The sequence below is a fragment of the Octopus bimaculoides genome, chromosome 25 (assembly GCF_046866305.1).
Source record: "Octopus bimaculoides isolate indiv1 chromosome 25, ASM4686630v1, whole genome shotgun sequence".
NCBI classification, from domain to species: domain Eukaryota; kingdom Metazoa; phylum Mollusca; class Cephalopoda; order Octopoda; family Octopodidae; genus Octopus; species Octopus bimaculoides.
In genome coordinates, this window is record NC_142952.1 from 7,376,698 (window position 1) to 7,399,197 (window position 22,500).

At 38.7% G+C, this 22,500-nt stretch overlaps 2 protein-coding genes across 3 annotated transcripts in view; both read left to right on the top strand.

The window, feature by feature from the left end:
• The window catches only part of LOC106870859 (histone-lysine N-methyltransferase SETMAR), a 111,910-nt gene extending 98,575 nt beyond the window's left edge, over window positions 1–13,335 (top strand). The window contains exon 3 of the mRNA XM_089342163.1: window positions 12,480–13,335. Coding sequence (XP_089198289.1) covers window positions 12,480–13,298 — 819 coding nt within the window. The 3' untranslated portion in view covers window positions 13,299–13,335. The remainder of the gene's footprint in view (window positions 1–12,479) is intronic.
• An 8,758-nt stretch (window positions 13,336–22,093) lies between these two features.
• The window catches only part of LOC106870860 (dnaJ homolog subfamily C member 13), a 95,699-nt gene continuing 95,292 nt past the window's right edge, over window positions 22,094–22,500 (top strand). For both annotated transcript variants that reach the window (XM_089341581.1, XM_089341585.1), the window contains exon 1: window positions 22,094–22,411. The gene's annotated coding sequence lies outside the window, so the exon portion shown is untranslated. The remainder of the gene's footprint in view (window positions 22,412–22,500) is intronic.

Here is a 22,500-nt window from a genome sequence, read left to right on the forward strand (position 1 = left end):
GACATCTAATCAGGGCCAGAAAAAGGGCAAAATTGTCAGTGATGTGGTTGGTGACAGTGGGTGGGTGGGGGCTGTTAGTAACTGGAGTGGTGTATCCCACACACACACAGATGTATATAGGCAGTGTGTGCATGGGTGTTGTTGTTGTTGGTGGTGGTGGTGGTGATGGTATGGTTTATGATGTATGCCTGGATGGTAGTGATATATATATATATATATATATATATATATATATATATATATATATATATATATATATATATATATATATATCTAGTCATCATCATTCTTTAACACCATATATGAAATTGAGATGATAAAGGAAGAAACAATTATCTTATGACTTTCATTAACTTATGGCTGTTTCTGCTACAGGATTCAGTGGACGCATAGTGGAGTGCCTGAGTAAAACTTTATAGCTTCTTCAGAGCCTCGAATATGAAGTATATATATATATATATATATATATATATATATATATATATATATATATATATATATATTCTATATTTGTGAATTAAAGCTACCATTGGTTTCATGTTAAGAAAAGTAAGGAAAATATCTCAGTGTCTTAATTTTTCTAGGTGTTTGTCTCAATTTTCTTAACATGAAACCAATGGTAGCTGCAATTCACAAAGAAAGATATTATATACCCACCAATGCAGTGTTGAACACTCATTTCATCATTCAACATATACATATATATGCTGTTACCACCACCACCACTATACCACCAACACCACTACTACCACCAACACCACTACCACCAACACCACTACCACCGCCACCACCACTACCACCAACACCACCATCACCAAGAACATCAACAACACAGATATATTAATACCACTTACACAATCACCATTATCATCATCACCACCACCACCGCCATCACCAACACTATGACCACCGCTGCCACCACCGTCACTGCCACCCAACACTACTCCACCCCTGCTCAATTTTCACAACTTCCTGTCTGTCTGTGAGAAAGGTGGGGAGGGGCAGGGTTAAATCACTCTAACAATTGCACACCACCCCCATCCTCACCCCGACCCCCCCATTTCCTGCAGTTGTCTTCCTCAATGGAAGCTCCACCGCTTCCTTCATGTGTGTGTGTATGCATGTGTATGTATGTATACAGGTGTATGTGTATGTGTGTGTGTGTGTATGTATGTGTGGGTGTGTGTGTGCTTGCGTGTGTGTGTTTATATGTAAGTCTTGTTTGAAGTATTATGTGTCTGTTGACATAGCTGTGTGCATGTGTGTATGTAGATGTGTGTCTGTGTGTGTGTGTTTATGTAGCATTATGTATGTGTGATCGTAGCTTTGTGAGTGTGTATGTGTGCGTATGTGTGTGTCTGTGTGTGTACATGTGTGTGTATGTATGTCTGTGTGTGTGTATGTGTGCATGTGTGCATGTGTATGCGTGTATGTGTGTGCATGTCGGTGTGTGTATGTGTGTGTACATATCTGTGTGTATATGTGTCTGTGTGTGTGCATATTGGTGTGTGTGTATTGCGTATATTTACATACATGTGTGTTTATGTGTGTGTATGTGTGTATGGATGTGTGTATGCATGTTTGTGTCTGTTTGGCCGTTCTGTGCATGTGTGTCTATGTGTGTGTGGTGTATGTATGTGTGTGTGTATGTGTGTATGGACTTGCGTATGCCTGTTTGTGTGTGTATGTGTGTGCATGCATATGTGTGTGCATGCATGTGTGTGTGCATGTATGTGTGTGTACGTGTGTGTGTGTGTATATACTAGGGTGCAATAGTGCTTCCATGTATATGTAAGTGTTTGTGTCTCATGTTGTTGTTTAACCCCAGGTCAATCGGGAACAAACAAACCTATAACCAAAAGTATTCCAAATGTGACCATCCCATCACAACATTACCTTATATCTTTTCTTTTTTTCTTTCTTTTTTTTTTCTGAATATGGCAGCATGTGATTATTGCATGGTTTTAATCTTCTGACTTGTTTCAGTCATTTGACTGTGGCCATGCTGGAGCACCACCTTGAAGCAAGCATTTTTTTTTTCTTTTGAAGTTGAACAACTCTCACCCCCTCCTATTTTTTTTTTCTTTTAAAGTCACCTGCTTATTCCATTGGTCACATTTGCTGAGATGTAAACAAACCAACACTGGTTCATCAAGCAGAATGTGACAGAGTGGCTAACAACTAAATGTAAAACACAGGCATTAAATACTGATCGTTGTGGTTAGCCATTAACTGGAACTTAACTGAGAGCTAATACCATATCCCACCAGATAATATATCCTTCCGAAGTCAGTTGAGTGGTTGGCATTAGGAAGGGCATCCAGCTGTAGAAACTCTGCCAAATCAGATTGGAGTCTGGTGTAGCCATCTGCTTCGCCAGTCTCCTAGTCAAATCATCCAACCCATTGCTAACATGGAAAGCGGATGTTAAACGATGATGATGATTATGTATGTATGTATATATATATATACATATACAAAATTTAGATTCAAGGTGGGGTGTGTGTGTGCACATATGCAGTTGTGTACAAGTAAAATATTACGTTTATGAAATAAAACAGAGACATTCTAATTAAAAATTTATTGAATGTAGAGAAATTTCTTGGTATTAAACCAAGATAACCATCATTATCTCTCTGTAATCAGCAAAACCTATAATTTCTCTCTCTCTCTCTCTCTGTGCATATATATATATATTTGTCTGTTTATCTATCTTTCTATCTATTATCTGTCTCTATCTATCTATTTGTCTCACGCTGTCTCTTTTTCTCTATCTCCCTCACTGTCGCTCACTCTGTATCTCTTACTCTCTTTCACCCATCTCTCCTCCTCTCTCCCCCTCTCTCTCCAACTCTCTTACTCTCTTTTTCCTTCTCTTTCTTTCATAATTACATAATCATTAAAAATATTTTTTTCTGGTATTTTACAAATTTCTTTCTTAGAAAAAAATTAATTTTATAAAAAAAAAAAAAATACGAATAAAAATAAGTAAGCAGAGTCATAGCTGTGTAGCAACAAGCTTGCTTCCCAACCACATCGCTCTGGGTTCAGTCCCACTCTGTGTCACCTTGGGCGAGTGTCTTCTATTATAGCCTCAAGCTGACCAAAGCCTTGTGAGTAGATTTGGTTGATGGAAACTGAAAGAAGCCTGTCATCATCATCATTGTAATCAACATCATCATCATCATTTAACATCCGTTTTTCCATGCAGGCATGGGTTGGACGGTTTGACTGAAAACTGGTGAGCCAGGGTGTTGCACCAGGTTCTGATCTGATTTGGTAACGTCTCTACAACTGGATGCCCTTCCAAATGCCAACCACTCGAAGAATGTAGTGGGTGCTATTCATATGCCACCAGAATGGGTGCCAGTTACACAGAACCAGCATTAGTCACAACTATGGTCTCACTTGGCTTGTTGGATCTTCTCAAATATGGTATATCGCCAAAGGTCTTGGTCACTGGTCACTGACTCCGTGAGGCCCAACATTCAAACAGTGCTATTTATGTGCCACCAGCACAGGCGCCATTTACATATATATATACAGAACTCTGCTTATATGTGTTTTTTAACACTATACCTCTTTGTCCTTTCACTTATTTATTCACATTATTCTGAATTGATCATGTGTTAATTAACTTGTACCTTTGAGATGAGATTTCGATAATGAGATTCTTTAGTTATAGAATGACATTGTAGGGTTGGTGCAAGATGCCAGATCTATCTGATTTGGACATAAACTGGGGAGAATATTTGCGCTGGATATGACCAATTTAAATTCTGGAGGGTTAAAGTGATATTTTTTTTTTTCCTGAATGGAAAAAACAGCAGATTCTGATACTTAAACAACACATGTACGTTTGAATATATATATGTATATATGTGTGTATATACATATACATATATATGTGTGCCATAAATATCGCCATCCGTTTTAGAGAAAAATTTGTAGTTTAGAATCAGTAGTTCTTTGACTGCTATTTCTAAATTTTCAGTATGTTGGAGAAGCAACTCAATTGCTAATCCCTGTATATTTATGATGATAAATGGTTTTACCGATAAAGGTTTTTTTCATACTGAACTACTTGGCAAAATTGTTAATTATTAATTCTATTATTAGTTGACGATTCCCTGCCCTTATTCTTGTATATATATATATATATATATATATATATATATATATATATATATATATGTATATACATGTGTGTGTGTGTGTGTATGTATGTATGTATGTATGTATGTATGTATGTATACACGCATAAAATAAGTTTACAATTCTGTATTTTCTTATCTTATGGTCACCTCACAAATTCTATATCAGTGAAATTACATGATTTTAATTACTCTTTTCTCTCTATCTCTCTGTCTCTCTCTCTCTCTCTCTCTCTCTCTCTCTCTCTCTGTCTCTCGCTCTCTCTCTCTCTCTCTCTCTCTCGCTCTCTCTCTCTCTCTCGCTCTCTCTCTCTCTCTCTCTCTCTCCCTTCTCTCCTTATCGGTCACCCTCTCCTTCTATCTCATGGCATCTCTCCTGTTTTTTTCTTTTGCATTTTCCTCTTTTCTTTCTGTTTTTTTTTTGTTTTTGCTTGCTGTTTTTCTTTTCATGTTCCTCCCACCCCTTCCTCTCTCACTATCTTACCCCCCTCCAGACACACACACACACACACATATCCAACTCCTGCAGACATTCATTTCAATAAACCACCATCCAGAGAAAACAAACAAATACACACACACGAGCACACACACACACACATATATACATACACACACACACATATACACACACACACAAGCATACACATGCACACATACACAAGCACACACATACACACACACACCACACACACACTCAGGCACATGCACACATGTGCACACACACTCAGACACACGCAGAGGCACGTTGCACGCACACATGCACACACACACATACACACACACATGCACACACACACACACATACACACACGCACGCAAGCACACATGCACACACAAGCCCAGGCATATATTTTACAGTGGTAAGTGTCCCCGCCTGTCATGCAGAAGACCAGGTTCAATGCCCCACCAGGGAAACAATATACATTTTAAACCACAGGAGAGACTTTGTAGATAAGAAGCTTGCTAAGGTGCAGGCATAGTGTGGATAAGGAGCTTGCTTCCCAACCACATGATTTCAGGTTCAATTCCACTGCATAGCACCAAAGCTTTATGAGTGGAAATGGCATATGGAAACTGAAAGAAGCCCTATGTGTGTATGTGTGTACTTCATACCACCTGTGCCTTTTCTTTTATTCTTTTACTTGTTTCAGTCATTTGACTGTGGCTTTTACCGAGCAAATCGACCCCTTTGTAAGCCTAGTACTTATTCTATCAGTGTCTTGTGCTGAACCACTAAGTTGCAGGGACGTAAAGACACCAGCATTGGTTGTCAAGTGATGTTCAGGGGACAAACACAGACACACAAACATATACACACACCAGTATCAAGTAAAAAGCACCATCTGAATGTGGCCGATGCCAGTGCCGCTTTGACTGGCTTCCGTGCTGGTGGCAAGTAAAAAGCACCATCCAATCATGGTCAATGCCAGCTCCTCTGGCCCCTGTGCCGGTGGCACATAAAAAGCATCCACTACACTGTCGGAGTGGTTAGCATTAGGAAGGGCATCCAGTTGTAGAAACACTGCCAGATCAGATTGGGGCCTGGTGCAGCCTCCTGGCTTCCCAGACCCCAGTTGAACCGTCCAATCCATGCCAGCATGGAAAACGGATGTTAAACGATGATGATGACGATGATGATGATATGATGTGCACATATATATAATGGTGACAATGACGATGATGATGATGATGATGTTATATAAATACTGAATCATGTTAACACTTATTTACTTTTTGCAATTTATATTTGTGGCTATTACACAAGAGAGAGAGGGCGAGGGGGGGGGGGGGGAAGGGAGACCGAAGTATCAAGTTCCAGGTTGCTGAAACCGAAGAACTGAAATCACACAAGCAAGAGTTTATAATTAATAATCTGCACTAATTATGAACAAATTGTGCATAAATGACCTTGAGAGGGTACGGAATTAGTGGAACCATTGGTGTGTTGTTGTTGTGTGTGTGTGTGCATGTGTTTTTTTGTGAGTGTGTATTTGTGTGTGCGTGAGTTTCTCTGTGTGTATGTGTGGGTGTGTGTGTGTATTTGTGTGTGTGTATTTATGTATGTGCATGAATTTGTGCGTGCATAAGTGCATGTGTGTATTAGTGTGTGTATGTGTGCATTTAGATGTGTGCCTATGTGTATTTGTGTGTGTGTGTGTGTGTGTGTGTGTGTGTGTATGTGTGTACCCTTGTTTTAGTATCGTGTAATCGTGTAATAGTTGCAAACAAGCATCACCATCGTACAAAAGATGCCAATTTACTTCCAGTTTCCTGTGGAAAATACGTCTGGCCATGAGGAAACATTACTTTGCTTGCAAACCAGTAAGGGTTGGTGACAGGAAGAGCATCCAGCCATAGAAAAATCTCTTCCACCACCCCACCCCCAGCAAATTCCATCCGACCTTTGCAAGCAGGGAACAATGAAATAAAACGATGGCGGTGATGGTGGTGGTGCTGATGGTGCTGGTGATGATTATAATCTGCTTACCTGTGGCAGGAGCCTATATGCTGGTCAGTCAGTTTGCTAGAAATAGCAGCCAAGCTAAATTCTATTCAAACCATGCATCACTAGCTTTAAAAATTGAGGGTGAGTCCTATAGGAGGATGTACCTCATTGTAATACACTCAAGGGTCACTCATCCTGAGGGAAAGGGCAGCTCTAAATATTGCTCAGTCGCACCCTACTGTCTTAAACAGTGAAAGAAAAGCACATTAGACAATGTAGTCCTAGATACACTATGTTTGAAATAACTTTATCCAAAGTGTCCTTCCCTTTTAAAAATACTAGTGTGCAGTTTGAGCAAGATTTTGTTGCTATTTCAGTCATAGTATATCTAGGACTATATTATCTAATGTGTCTTTCCTTTCCTATTTATGACAGTAAGGTATGACTTGTGAGTGAGAGACTTGGCTGCTACTCTTGACACAGTGTATTTAGGGGTACATTTGTTAACATATCCTTTTGTTTCAAAGTCAAGAGTGTGTGATTTGAGGGAGATTTGGCTGCTATTTCAGACATAGTATATCTAGGAATGCATTTTCTAATGTGTCCTCCCTTTCCTGTTTATGACAGTAATGTGTGATTTGAGGGATATTTAGCTTCTATTTCAGACACAGTGTACCTAGGATTACATTATTTAATGTATCATTTTTATAAGTCTTTAGTGTATGATTTTGGGAGAGATTTTGCTTCTATTTCAGACAGTGTATCTAGGACAACATTATGTAATGTACCATCCTTTTTTTTTTCTTTAAAACAACAGTAGGATGTAATTTGAGGGAAATATTGTCTGTTATTTCTAGCATGTCAGACAGCCCTGTAGAGACTCCGTTGTTGGCTCATCTTACCAATTCTGTCTTCTATTTTGGTTCTGCTTTCTTCTTTCTGAAAGAATGAGCAATTCTTTGACTCATTGAGCTCAGGTTTTTTTATAGATTCAAAGGAATTTATTTTAGGGAGTTTATTTTTGGGGTGGTGGTGGGGTTTAAGGGGTATGTTTTTTTTTTTTTCAAGGGGTGGGCAACAGAGTATTGGATGCTTTTATAATTTCTTTTTTGCAATTTATATTTTTTATCTTTTAATTGTTTCAGTCATTAGACTGCGGCCATGTCGGGGCACTGCCTTGAAGAATTCTTAGTCAAATAAATTGACCCCTGTACTTTTTTTTTATTTTTAAGCCAGGTACTTATTCTATTGCTCTATTTTTGATGAACCGCTAAGTTACGGGGATTTGACAAACACTTTTTGTCAAATGGTGGTGGACAACAAACACTGACTCAAACACACACACACACACACACACACACACACACAATGAACTTCTTTCAGTTTCTGTCTGCCAAATTCACTCAGAAGGTTTTGAGCGGACCGAGGATATAGTAGAAGGCATTTGCCCAAGGTGTCACACTGTGGCACTGAACCCGGAACCATGTTATTGGGAAGCAAGCTTAGCTTCTAACCACACAACCACAATATGCATAAGCATATACAACGGGCTTCTTTCAGTTTCTGTCTGCTCAATTCGCTCACAAGGCTTTGGTCAGCACAGTCTGAGAGAGACCGATAGATACACAGAGAGACAGACAGACTGACAAACAGATAGATAGACAGACAAGCAGACACATACATACATAGGCGGATGGATGGACGGACGGACGGACGGACGGACAGACAGACAGGCAGATGCTGCTTAAGATCACATTTACCATTGGTGGAATACTTTATTTAGATTTAGAGACACAGACAGTTCTGCTTCTCACCAAATTGTTTGAAGTAAAGTGAGGAATTTTAGATTTGTTTACTCAGGTTAAATGTACCAATTCTAAGACTGACAGAAAGTGCCAGAATCCTTGTGATCTTTCAGTCATCAGCTGATGAAGAGAATAGTTTGGAGTAGAACAAGATGCATGCACAATATCTATTTAAAATTTTTTATTTTTTATTTTATGTGTTTCAATCATTGGGCTGTGGCCATGCTGGGGCACCACTTCGAAGAGTTTCAGTCAAAGAGACTGACCCCAGTATTTATTTATTTTTTTAAAGTTCGGTATTTTAGGCACAGGAGTGGCTGTGTGGTAAGTAGCTTGTTTACCAACCACATGGATCCAGGTTCATTCCCACTGCGTGGCACCTTGGGCAAGTGTCTTCTACTATAGCCTCGGACCGACCCAAAGCCTTGTGAGTGGATTTGGTAGACGGAAACTGAAAGAAGCCTGTTATACATATGTATGTGTGTGTATATATATATATATATATATATATATATATATATATATATGTGTATATATATATATATATGTATGTGTTTGTGTATATGTTTGTGTATCTGTGTTTGTCCCCCCAACATCGCTTGACAACCGATGGTAGTGTGTTTACGTCCCCGTAACTTAGCTGTTCAGCAAAAGAGACTGATAGAATAAGTACTAGTCTTACAAAGAATAAGTTCTGGGGTCGATTTGTTTGACTAAAGGAGCCATGCAGTAGGACTGAACCTGGAACCATGTGGTTGGCGAGCACGCTTCTTACCACACAGTCAAGCCTGCACCTATATATAGTTATAACTGTTATGATTTCTTGAACGTTGACTGATGAGGAATCAGCTCTGAATTTTCCATGTGTTATGTTTTTGTCAAATTTTCTGCCTGTTATGTTTATATCAAATCCTTGAAATATTATTTATGTAATGCAGCACACTCCTTATATTATATATATATATATAGTTTATAGATGAGAGATGGATATTCTCTGTATAGAATACACTTCAAAGTGCTCAAGAGGTTAAGCTTGAGCAGATAGAGGGAGAAATGTAAATATAAACAAGTTAACTTGCTTATCCTTACATTTACTCTTACACACACAAACACACACACACACACACATACACACACACATACACACATACACACACACTTGTGTATATATACACGATGGGATTCTTTCTGTTTTCATCTTCCATCTTCAAAATCCACTTACAAGGCATTGGTCAGTCTGGAGCTATCATAAAAGACACTTACACAAGACACCACATGTTGGGACTGTACCTGAGACTATATGGTTGGAAAGCAAACTTCTCCAGCCATACAGCATATAATTCATACTCCATTATTCTCATGGTTTTAATGCCTATTTTTCCTAAGCTCATATATTTAGTTTCAAAGAAACAAACTGAATGGCTTCACCTCTTGATACACCAAAGAAGCCTTACTTTCACTCCGTAATATAAATGTATGGCTTGGTTAAGATGAAGACAAAAGTACGCCTGGCCTTGTATGCATCCTAAAAAATGGTAAGACTGACGCCGTTTACACAATGTAAAAGTTCATGACTGGAAGAGTATTCCTGACGGTTTAACATTCTGGTTGAGGATGGATTGGCTATAATGGTCAGTGTGGGTCCCAGGGTGGCTGGGAGGTCATCCACAATGTGGGTTATAAGTGAACAGTAGATGGGTGTGTGAGGTGTGCTTGGGTAGATGACACACAGCCATGATTGTGCCTGTTAGATGTCTTAATCACACAGCGATGACTGTGCCTGTTAAAATTATCATAGTCATTAATTAATATTATTAAATTTATTATCATTTTATTCCAAAGATATTCGAACTAAATGTGTTGTTTTCGTCATTATTATTATAATTATTATTTTTAATAATCTATCTGCTCGTTCATCCATTTTCTCTGCCCACTGTTTTCTGGGAGAGTCACTGGGGTGGAATCCTCGGGTACTTCCTCCACAGAGTATTATCAGGAGGAACCTGTCATTACACCCTCCAGCTGGATTCCCAAACTTGACCAACTGAGATTATTGCTGTCATCCGAGCATCTCATTCTTGGTGTGCAGCTAGGTCTCTCGCTAGTTGGCTTTGCTTGAAGAATTCATCTTGCAACCCTTTCCAAGGAGATTCTAATCAAATGCCCACAGAATGTATATCGCCATCATCATCATCATCATCATCATCATCATCATTTGGCATCTGCTTTCCATGCTGGCATGGATAGGACAGTTTGACAGGAGCTGGCAAAGCTGGAGAGCTACACTGGACCCCAGTTGTCTGTTTTGGCATCGTTTTTATGATAGTAGTGACAAAATTGATAGACAAAGGTGATACCACTTATAGAACAGGTGTTGTAGTCTGTTGGTAAGTGAGATTTCCCCTTTTGAAAAGAAATACAAATTACACACAGTAAGTCTTCCTACGAATCAAAGTTAAAGATGGGAGATAATGATGATGGTGATGACGAAACTAAAGAGTGGTTGGCAGGACAGCTAGATGCCCTTCCTAATGCCAACCACTCCAAGAATGTACTGGGTGCTTTCTACATGCCACCAGCATGGGAGCCAGTCATGGGGCACTGGTATCAACCACATTTGGATGGTGCTTTTTACGTGCCACCGGCACAAGAACCGGTCAGGGGTCACTGGCATTGACCACATTTGGATGGTGTCAGGTGGCACTGGCATTGAGCACTCCTTTCTATGATAGGCACAACGCCTGGAATTTCTGAGGGAGGGGGTCTAGTCGATTACATCAACCCCAGTGCTCTACTGTTACCTGATTTATTGATCCTAAAAGGGTGTGAATGACAAAGTCGACCTTGATAGGAATTGAACTCAGAACATAAAGCCTGATGAAATGCAATTAAGCATATTACCTAGCATTCTAACAATTCTGCCAGCTCACTGCGAACAGCGATGGTGATGACGATGATGACAATAATGATGGTTATGAGATTTCTTTATTTTGATAAGAGTTAATTAACAAAAACTCTTTAATTAATTTAGCAAAGTTAAATAACAATTATTCCTGGAATGTGCAAACTTTGAGAAAATGAAGAATTCTAAAAATATTTCAAGCATTTTTTGGGCTTTTTTTTTTCTTTTTTTATTTCAAATTTTTTTCTTTCCTTTTCTTTTATGAAGTGCATGTCTGTCTGTGAGTCCAAAACTTGTAGAAGTTTTATAATAATAATTATAGTTATTTCCAATTTTGTGACACAACGGCAACTTGGGGGGAAGTGGGGATTTGTCAATTACATCAACCCCAGTGTTCAACTGGTACTTATTTTATCGAACCCCAAAAGGATGAAAGGCAAAGTCAACCTTGGCAGAATTTGAATTCAGAACGTATTGACGGGCGAAATACCACTTAGCATTTCGTCCGGCGTGCTATTAAATTTGACAAGCCATCTGGTTCACCAGTCCTCAGTCAAATCGTCCAACCCATGCTAGCATGGAAAGCGGACGCTAAGCGATGACGATGATAATGATGATGATGAAAGTTATTTAGGCGCAGGAGTGGCTGTGTGGTAAGTAGCTTGCTTACCAACCACATGGTTCCGGGTTCAGTCCCACTGCGAGACATCTTCTACTATAGCCTCTGGTCGACCAAAGCCTTGTGAGTGGATTTGGTAGACGGAAACTGAAAGAAGCCCGTCATATATATGTATATATATATATATATATATATATATATATATATATATATGTATATGTGTGTGTTTGTGTGTCTGTGTTTGTCCCCCTAGCATTGCTTGACAAACGATGCTGGTGTGTTTATGTTCATGTCACTTAGCGGTTTGGCAAAAGAGACCGATAGAATAAGTACTAGGCTTACAAAGAATAAGTCCCGGGTTCGATTTGCTCGACTATAAAGGCGGTGCTCCAGCATGGCCGCAGTCAAATGACTGAAACAAGTAAAAGAGTAAAGAGTTGTATTTCCTTCTCAGATCCATTTCCTAACATAAATTTATATCAAAGCTCAAAATGGTATCTTGTATGAATTTATTTCAACATCCTTCTTTTTTCTTCTTCTTCCTTTTCAGTACGTAAGACAAAACATTCCTGGACGAGGATGTCAAATGGAAGACTTTGAGACTCAATTTAGAGGCTGCACATGTGAGCAAGTCATCTGCAAACCAAGCAGTTGTTCTTGTATACAGATATCTGGCGGCGCTGCATACACAGAAGACCAAAGAATTCAACAGCAATATTTTCCTTCCACAGTAACATCATCTGAATCAGAACTCTCTTCACCAATTTATGAATGTCACCAAGATTGTTCTTGCAGTTCCAACTGCTCCAACCAATTAGTTCAGCATGGCATTCGCTTCAAAACAGAAGTATTTTCAGCCTCACCTGACAAAGGGTTCGGCTTGCGTACTTTAGAATTTATTCCCAGAGGTTCCTTCGTTAGTGAGTACGCCGGCGAAGTCATTAGTGATAACGAAGCCAAACAGCGTACGAGTTTGATTGAACAGCAAACTCAAATGAACTACATTCTTGTCTTGAAAGAACATTACGGAGATAAACTTGTACAAACTTGTGTCGATCCAACTTATTTCGGTAATATCAGCAGATTTATGAACCATTCTTGTGAACCAAACTTATGGATGACGGCAGTGAGGGTTTCAAATGCCGTACCAAAGTTAAGCCTCTTTGCACTCCGGGATGTAAATTCTGGGGAAGAACTCTCGTTTCATTATGGCGGTCATGGAACAAACTCCATAAAACAAAAACAAAATACAGATGCTGAAAACAAAAGCAGCAGCAGTAGTAGTAGTAGTAGTAAATTGAAACCCTGCAAATGTGGTGCTGTAACTTGTTGTGGTTACTTACCATTTGACGAAACCCTTTTTCACTGAAGTCAGCCCCTTTTTTTTTGTTTCTTTTCTGCAATATAACCTGTTATATATATATATATATATATATTTATATATATATATATATATATATATATATATATATATATATATATATATATATATATATATATATATATATATATATATATATATATATATATATATATATATATATATATATATATATATATATATATATATATATATATATATATATATATATATATATATATATATATAGGCACAGGAGTGGCTGTGCGGTATGTAGCTTGCTTACCAACCACATGGTTCCGGGTTCAGTCCCACTGCGTGGCACCTTGGGCATGTGTCTTCTACTATAGCCTCGGGCTGACCAAAGCCTCGTGAGTGGATTTGGTAGACGGAAACTGAGAGAAGCCCGTCGCATATATGTATATATATATGTATATGTATGTGTGTTTGTGTGTCTGTGTTTGTCCCCCCCCCCCCCAGCATCGCTTGACAACCAATGGTGGTGTGTTTACGTCCCTGTAACTTAGCGGTTCAGCAAAAGAGACTGATAAGATAAGTACTAGGCTTCCAAAGAATAAGTCCTGGGGTCGATTTGCTCGAATAAAGGCGGTGCTCCAGCATGGCCGCAGTCAAATGACTGAAACAAGTAAAAGAAAATAAAAGTAAAAGAAAAGATATTTCTGTTGAAAGAGTTTTTATTTCAATTAATTTTGAAAATGAAAAAGAAATCAGCAAAATAACTGATTCTTGGAACATAAGCTGATACAATATTTTGATAGAATGCTTTAATGCCGATCCCTTTACTCAGGAAGTTTTTATCACAGAATTAGGAGTGATCTGAGATGGTTTGGAGTCAGGAAGGGTTAAGTAAAAAAAAAATCTAGAGTAGAACACTGTTGGAATTTCTAGAATGCCAGTTGGAGTGATGTCTTTCTCTGATATAAAGATGTTAAAGAAAAAAAATGGTGAGGAATGAAGAAATCATTCAAGTGAAATAATGATTAAGTTTAAAGGAAAGAAGGCAGCCAACACGTAATGGGGGTGAGCATTGGGTTACAGATTAGAGAAATAATGATTGGGCATATTTTTCAAGGCAGATTAGAAATAAGGGAGACTGTACATGCTTGTTTACATCTATCGTGATGTCAAGACAAGGAGATACAAACAGACATAACCACTCACACACATACCTATCTATCTATTGATTTATCTATCTATCTATCTATCTATCTATCTATTTATATATATAAATAGATTTATATATATACATACATACATATATATATATATATATATATATATATATATATATATGTGTGTGTGTGTGTGTGTGTGTCTGTGTGTGTAGATAGATATAGATATATTTCGTTTTGTGATTTGATTTGCAAGATTATTTATGTGAGTTCGCGTGTTGAAGCATATTCTGTTGTGTCTGGGGAGAGTCTTTTTCTTTTTGTGCCTTATAATTTAACACACTCACCGGTAAAATTTCCACTTATTCCTTATTCTTATTTTCCTAAAATTTTCATTGCGTCTTGCAACCTTTTCATTAGTCAAGACACACACGTATGCATATACAATGTGTCTTATTAACAAAACATTTTACTTTAGGTTTGATTCCAGGCAGTGACCTGAATAATAATAATAATAACAACAACATCGAAAAATACCTTAGGAATGAGAACCCAGGTTCGAAATTTCCCCAAGACACCTGATAAATGTCGGAGGGTATATCAGCTGAAACGTTGTGTTAACAACAAACAAGATGAGGACAAATATCCATCACTTGTAAATAAGTAATGTAAATAATGTAAATAAAGATAGGCAATATATATATATATATATAAAACAAATAGTAAATGAGTATATGCATATATACGTACAGGTATGTGCATACCGACATCCACCTGTATGTATAGGTGCATATCTGGGTACAGGACATTGCAAACAAAACGTAGACGAGAAAACACACAAGCCAGATAGAGAACATTCTACTTCATCAGCTACCCACGTTTTAACACCGGCGTTTCGAAGAGCTTGGGTAGGACGCATCGTTAAAACGGCTCATCCTATGAACTGCAGATTAAATTTGTATACGCAAATTAAATCTTGCCATGGAGGAATGTAGTGGCGGACAAAAAACAAGACAGGAAAACAAACAGAAAAGGCTTTACGGCCAGACGAGAAAAATTATATATATATATATATATATATATATATATATATATATATATATATATATACTGATGGTGGTGTGTTTATGTCCCTGTAACTTAAAGATTTGGCAATGAGAATGGTAGAATAAGTATTAGGCTTACAAAGAATAAGTCTTGCAACGTCGGTTTGTTCGAGTAAAGGTGGTGCTCCAGCATGGCCGCACTCAAACCACTGAAACAAATTAAAGAGTATACTTTAATTTAAATTTCTATTCCCTCTTCTTTGAAACAAGTGGACAAAATGGAAAAACGCCCTCCCCCTCGTTTGGTATCTCCCTAAATAAACAGAGAGTCATCAGTACACATTAGGGTAAGATAAATAACCAAGGAACCATGTAGAAATATTAGTGGTCCTTTATACCAAAGGAGTCAGTAAGGAAGTTTGGGGCTGGGGTCCTTAAATTTGCTAAATCCAAACCAAGCCTTAAATTATATTTTTTTTATATTTGTGTTTTACTATATTTCTTCTTTTTTGTTTTTGTTTTGTTAACCCCTTTTTGTTTGTTTTTTAATCCTTTTTTCTAAATCCTGCTTATTTTCACTGAAAACAATGTTACCACTGTCTTAACACATATGGATAGGAAATAGCTGTGGTGGCCCCGGGGTGGTGCAGTATGGTGTGGTGTTGTGTGGCATGGTGTTTACTGTGCTATGATATATGTGGCGTAGTACAATTTAATGTAGTGTGGTGGTGACGGTGGTGGTGTTGGTGGTGGTAGTGGTAGTAGCAGTGGTACTTGTGATCATGGGAGTAAGGTGATGTCGATAGTGGTGGTGATGGTTGTGGTGGCAGTGGCGGCGGCGGTGGGGGGGGGGGGGTGAGGATGGCGGTGATGTCAGTGGTGGTGGCGGCAGCAGCGATGGTGGTAGTGGTGGTGAAGGTGACAGTATATTTAAATACATTAGGATTTCTTCTGATCATCAAGAATAGTGATTTAAAAAAAAAAAGAAGCAAACAGGAGAAAACACTTTGATTAACTGAAATTATCCCGATAATGAGTAGGCAAAAACTCCCTTTCGGAATTATATATATATATATATATATATATATATATATATATAAATATTTGACAGGCTTCTTTCAGTATCCGTCTACCAAATCCACTCACAAGGATTTTTGTCAATCTCAGAGTGAACCTACAACCATGTGGTTGGGAAGCAAGCCACTCTTGCGCCTGTTTCTTTTTTCTTTTTAAATATTTATTCAGTATGTAAGACAATGAGCTGGCAATATCGTTAGCACGCTGAGCGAAATGCTTAGTGGTATTTCGTCTGTCTTTACGTTCTGAGTTCAAATTCCACCAAGGTTGACTTTGCCTTTCATCCTTACGGGGTCGTTAAATTAAGTACCAGTTGCGTACTGAGGTCAATCTAATCGACTGGCCCCTTCCCCAAAATTTTGGGCCTTATACCTAGAGTACAAAATAACATCGTTAGTACGCTGGGCAAAATGCTTAGCGGCATTTCGTTCGAATTCCGCCGAGGTCGACTTTGCCTTTCGTCCTTTCGTGGTCGATAAAATAAGTACCAGAGAAACACATAAATACCAGTGGAGGGTTTACTCTTTTCCTTGAAATTACTGGCCTTGTGCCAAAATTTGAAATCAATATTTATTCAATATCGCACGTTTGTGATTTATGAAAATACAACGAAAAAAAACGATATACGCACGAAAAGAATAGATTTCAGAAAACTAGACGAAAATTCAAGAGAAATAACTCGATGATAGTATATGTATCTAAGGGAGACAACTACTAATAGATTTAAAGGGAAGTAACTACAGGGGAGTAACCAGCCAGCCAGATGGCCAGCCAAACCAACCAGTCAATCAGCCAGTAAGTTAACAAGCCAGCCCGCCAAACGAACCATCCAGCCAACCAGCCTGCCAGCTAGCCGGCCGCCCAGCCAGGCAGCCAGACAGCCGAATCAACCAACCAACCAACCAGCCAGCCAGCCAGGCAGCCAAACCAGCCAGCCAGCCAATCAGCCGGCGGCCCAGCCAGGCAGCCAAACGAGCCAGCCAGCCAATCACCTGGCATCCCAGCTAGGCAGCCTAACCAACCAGCCAACCAGGCAGCCAGACAGCCAAACCAACCAACCAGCCAGCCAAACCAGCCAGCATTCAGCCCGATTTGTCTCCAACACAATTATTTCCAGTTAACTTTTTAATGTTTCTTCTTCAGATTAAATTTAATTTCTGGCTCCTTCATGTTTTTGTAGATTCGATGCTGATAGGGTTCACCTAAATACTGTGATGCTGATGATGATGATGGATGCTCTTTGTAGTTGTGGTGACGGTGATGGTGATGATGATAATGCTGTCCAATGAGGACTGTGGTGATAATGTGTTTCTTTCAATGAGAAAAAAACATTAAATTATTCACATCCACCACCACCATCACCATCATCGTCATCATCATCTATATTATCACCATCACCACCACCACCATCATACACACATACATATTATTATTATTATTATTATTGTTATTATTATTATTATTATTATTAAGGTAGAGAGCTGGCTGAACCGTTAGCACACAGGTAAAAATGCTTAGCGGCATTTCATCTGTCAACTTTGCCTTTCACCCTTTCGGTAGAGGGGGGGGAGTCAATAAGTTAAGCACCAGTCAAGTACTGGGGTCGATGTCATCGACTATCCCCTCCCCTCAAATTTCAGGCCTTGTGCCTATAATAGAAAGGTTTATTCATCATCATCACCGTTGTTTAAGGTCCACTTTCCTTGTTGGCATGGGTTGGACGGTTTGACTAGGGACTGGCAAGCCTGGATGCTGCACCAGGCTCCAGTCTGATCTAGCGGAGTTTCTACAGCTGGATGCCCTTCCTAATGCCAACCACTCCGAGAGTGTAGTGGGTGCTTTTAAGTGCCGCTGGCACAAGGGCCAGTCAGGTGCTTCAGGCAATGACCACGCTCAAAAGGTGTTTTTTTATGTGTCACCTGCATGGCAGCCAGTCCGGCGGCACTGGCAACAACCACGCTCAAATGTTGCTTTTTGATGTGCCAGTTAGGCGACACTGGCAACGATCATGCTCGAATGGTGCTTTTTTACGTGCCACTGGCATGGGAGCCAATCAGTGGCCCTGGCAACGATCACACTCGGATGCTGCTTTTAATGCTCCACTGGCACGAGTGCCAACCAGGCGGTACTGTCATCGGCTACGTCAGCGATTTTGGTTTTAATTTCACTTACCTCAATAGGTCTTCGCAAGCAAAGTTTATTGTCCAGTGAATGAGGGGTACTCATAAGTGGGCTGGTTACACCCACTGGCATAGGTCACGGATTATTGTCTCACTTGGCTTGTCGGGTCTTCTCAAGCAAAGGATATCTCCAAAGGTCTTGGTCACTAATCATTGCCTCGGTAAGGCCCTATTATTATTATTATTATTATTATTATTATTATCATCATCATCATTATTATTATTATTATCATTATTATTATCATCATTATCATCATCATTATCATCATCATCATCATCATCATCATTATTAGTATTATCATTATTATCATTTTTATTATTATTATTATTATTGTTATTATTATTATTATCATCATCATCATCATCGTCTATTATTGTTATTATCATTATTATTATTATTTTAATTCAGATGTGGTGATGAAATATTGATTTCAAATTTTATGTCAGTTAAAACGGTTCCACAATATTGATTTTTGTGCTAACTCATTATATATTGATTAGAGGTATTGGTTGTACATTGATTCCAAACAATGCTTGGTTAAACACCCCCCACCTCCTCCACTATGATTGTCTGACCATTTGATGGCTTCAACAGTGTCCAATCTGTTGTAATGTAAGCATGTAAAAGGAGAGCCACAGATTCTTTCTCTCTCTTTCCCTCACTGTCTCTCTTATAAACACACACACACATACTTATATACATACATATATACTTACATACATAAACACATGCATTTGTTATATATAGATATGCGTACACACACACATACATACAGGCAGACAGATAGACATACGTACATACATACAAACATAAATACATACATACATACACACATACATATATACATACATATATACTATCAAACATACATACTCATATATATACACATATACATAAATACAGACATGCACACATACACACAATTCATACATACATACCTATGCACGTACATATATACATGTCTTTTATTCTTTTGCAATCATTTGACTGTGGTCATGCTGGAGCACCATATATATGTATGTATGTATATATATATATATATATATGTGTGTGTGGTACTTTGGACAAATGTCTTTAATTACAGCCTTAGATTGACCAAAACTTTGTGAGTCGATTTGGTTGACGGAAACTAAAAGAAGCCCGGCAGGTGATGAAGGAAACGTTCTCTATGTGGCCTGTGTGTTTTCTGTACCTTGTTTATCATTTTGTCCATGTTTTTTTGCAACGTCATGTACCCAGATATGCATCTATATATACATGTAGATGAAGGTATGTACATACATGTACATATATATGCATATACTCATATTTTATATATATATATATGTGTGTGTGTGTGTCTTTGTGTCCGATTTTATCCCCACCACAACTTGACAACCAATGTTTTTACATCTCCATGAACTAGCAGTTCAACAAAACAGACCAGACTTAAAAAAGAAAAATAATAAGTACTGGGGTCGATTCAATTCGTTCCACCAAAATTCTTCCGCAAGGCAGTGCCCCAGCATGGCCTCAGTCCAAAAAACTGAAACTCACACACACACACATTATATATATATGCATATATTCACACAACGTCATTGTAAAATTCCTTCTAACGACATTAATTTGTAGAACGTAATATCGTCATAAATGAGATAAAATAGACATCGAATCCTTATATATTCCTAATAAAAGAAACTAACAGGTGAGATGGCCACGTTTAGAACGCTTTTTGAACTAAACAGCATCAATCATGGAAACAGTTTAAATATCATTACTTGAGTTATCTCCCTTACACTAATTGCCATTAACGCATATCCTGTTCGACGAACCTTTCCATTAAAAGCGTGCCATCCGTGCCTACCACATCTTTCTTCATGCATTCACCAATCTACCATTTATTTATTTATATATTTACTTATTCATTTATTTGTTTGTTTGTTAAGTTGGCAAGATGTGATAGAAAGGAGATTTCGCTGTTATTTCTAGCAGGTTAGACCGGTTTGTTGATGATGTTTATTAACTTTGTTTTATCTTTTGCTTGTAGCACCGACTTGAAATTTTTTTTCTGTTTTTTTTTTTTTTTTTTCTAAATGAACAAATCGACGCCAGTATTTCTTATATTAAAGTCTGGTCGTTCATTCCATTGGTCTTTTTTGTTGACGAGAACGTAAACGTACGCGTACGCAGACACACGCATACGCATAGACACACACACAAACACAAACACGCGCACACACATACATATAAAGTAATATTCAAACATTGGGCTGTACTTTGTAGCAAGGCCTACTCAAGGTACCAGCAACTCGGGCAGTCGCCCAGGGCACCACGTGTTATGTGGCGCCAAGGAGGGCGTGGCAAAGACAAAGAAATGTCCACGACCGTCACGACTTGCTGGCTGGCCGGCCGGCCGGATGGTTAGGAGCCTCTATTTAATTTCAATGTCACCGTTTGTGTATCGTTGGCGATTTTCTTTCTGCGTCTTCCCTTCTGTGGACTTTTTCTGTATTTCTGATAATGAGCTCCGCTCGAAATGTGAAATCCTCTTTCTTTTCTTTCCTTTCCTGAGCGTCCAATAAACACTGTACTTATTCCACGTCCTCGCGTTGTTGTTTTTTCTTGTTTGAATTGATTATATATATAAAGCCTTGTGAGTGAATTGGGAGACGGAAACTGAAAGAAGCCCGTCGTATCTTTTTTTTTTACCTGTTTTAGTCATTTGACAGCGTCCATGCTGGGGCACCGCCTTGAAGGATTTTCGTCGAACAAATCGACCACAGGACTTATTTTTAAAGCCTAGTACTTCTTCTATCGTCCGCTTTTGCTGAACCGCTATGTTACGGGTACATAAACACACCAACACCAATTGTGAAGCAGTAGTGGGGGACAAACAAACACACACACACACACATATATACGATGGGCTTTTTACAGTTTCCGTTTACCAAATCCACTTACAAGACATTGATCGGTTCGAGGATATAGCAGAAAAAAAAACTTGCCCGAGATGTCACGCAGTGTCTGTGTGTGAGTTCGTTTCACACCACCGCTTGACATTTAGTGTTAGTTTATTTACGTCCTCGTAAGTTAGCGGTTCAGCAAAAAGATACCGATAGAATAAGTGGCATCCTGAAAAAAAAATAAAGAAAGAAAGTACTGTGTTCCGACTAAAAATTTCCAAAGCGGTGCCCCAGCATAACCGCGGTCCGATAACTTTAGTCTTTTACTTCAGTGAAAAAGTGAAAGGTAAAAAATGTTTGCAGGTCACCAAGGTAACAGCTAGTTCTTCTCGCAGCGGAGGGCGGAAATGTAGCGAGAGTGGACGAGAGGAGATTTCACGAGATGACAGACGAGACGTGGAAACGGGGAGGAGGTCTTCAATGCGCAGACTCAGTGAGTGTAGCTGCTGTAATGGCAGTGTTATGTTGGCGGCGAACTCTCGCCTCCTCTTATTATTGCCTTGTTTATACACGTCTATATGTATATATAATATATACACTCGCTTTTACTGTTCTTCGACAACATTCCTTGGCTAGCTGAGGTGATTAGAAAAGCGAATTATTGAAAGGAAACCCCGAAAAACCCGCCCCAAGACATCCCAAACAGAAGAGAAACCAACTCCTGTTGGTGTTTTTGCTGAAATATACTTCCCCCTTCGTCATCAATTCTCTTCCTTGTTCCTCTCCAACAGATCGTCGAGGTATGATTATTATTACCATTATTATCACTGATATTAATTTTATTAATTAATATTGTTATCTTAAATTGCTTTAAATCGAAACAACCACC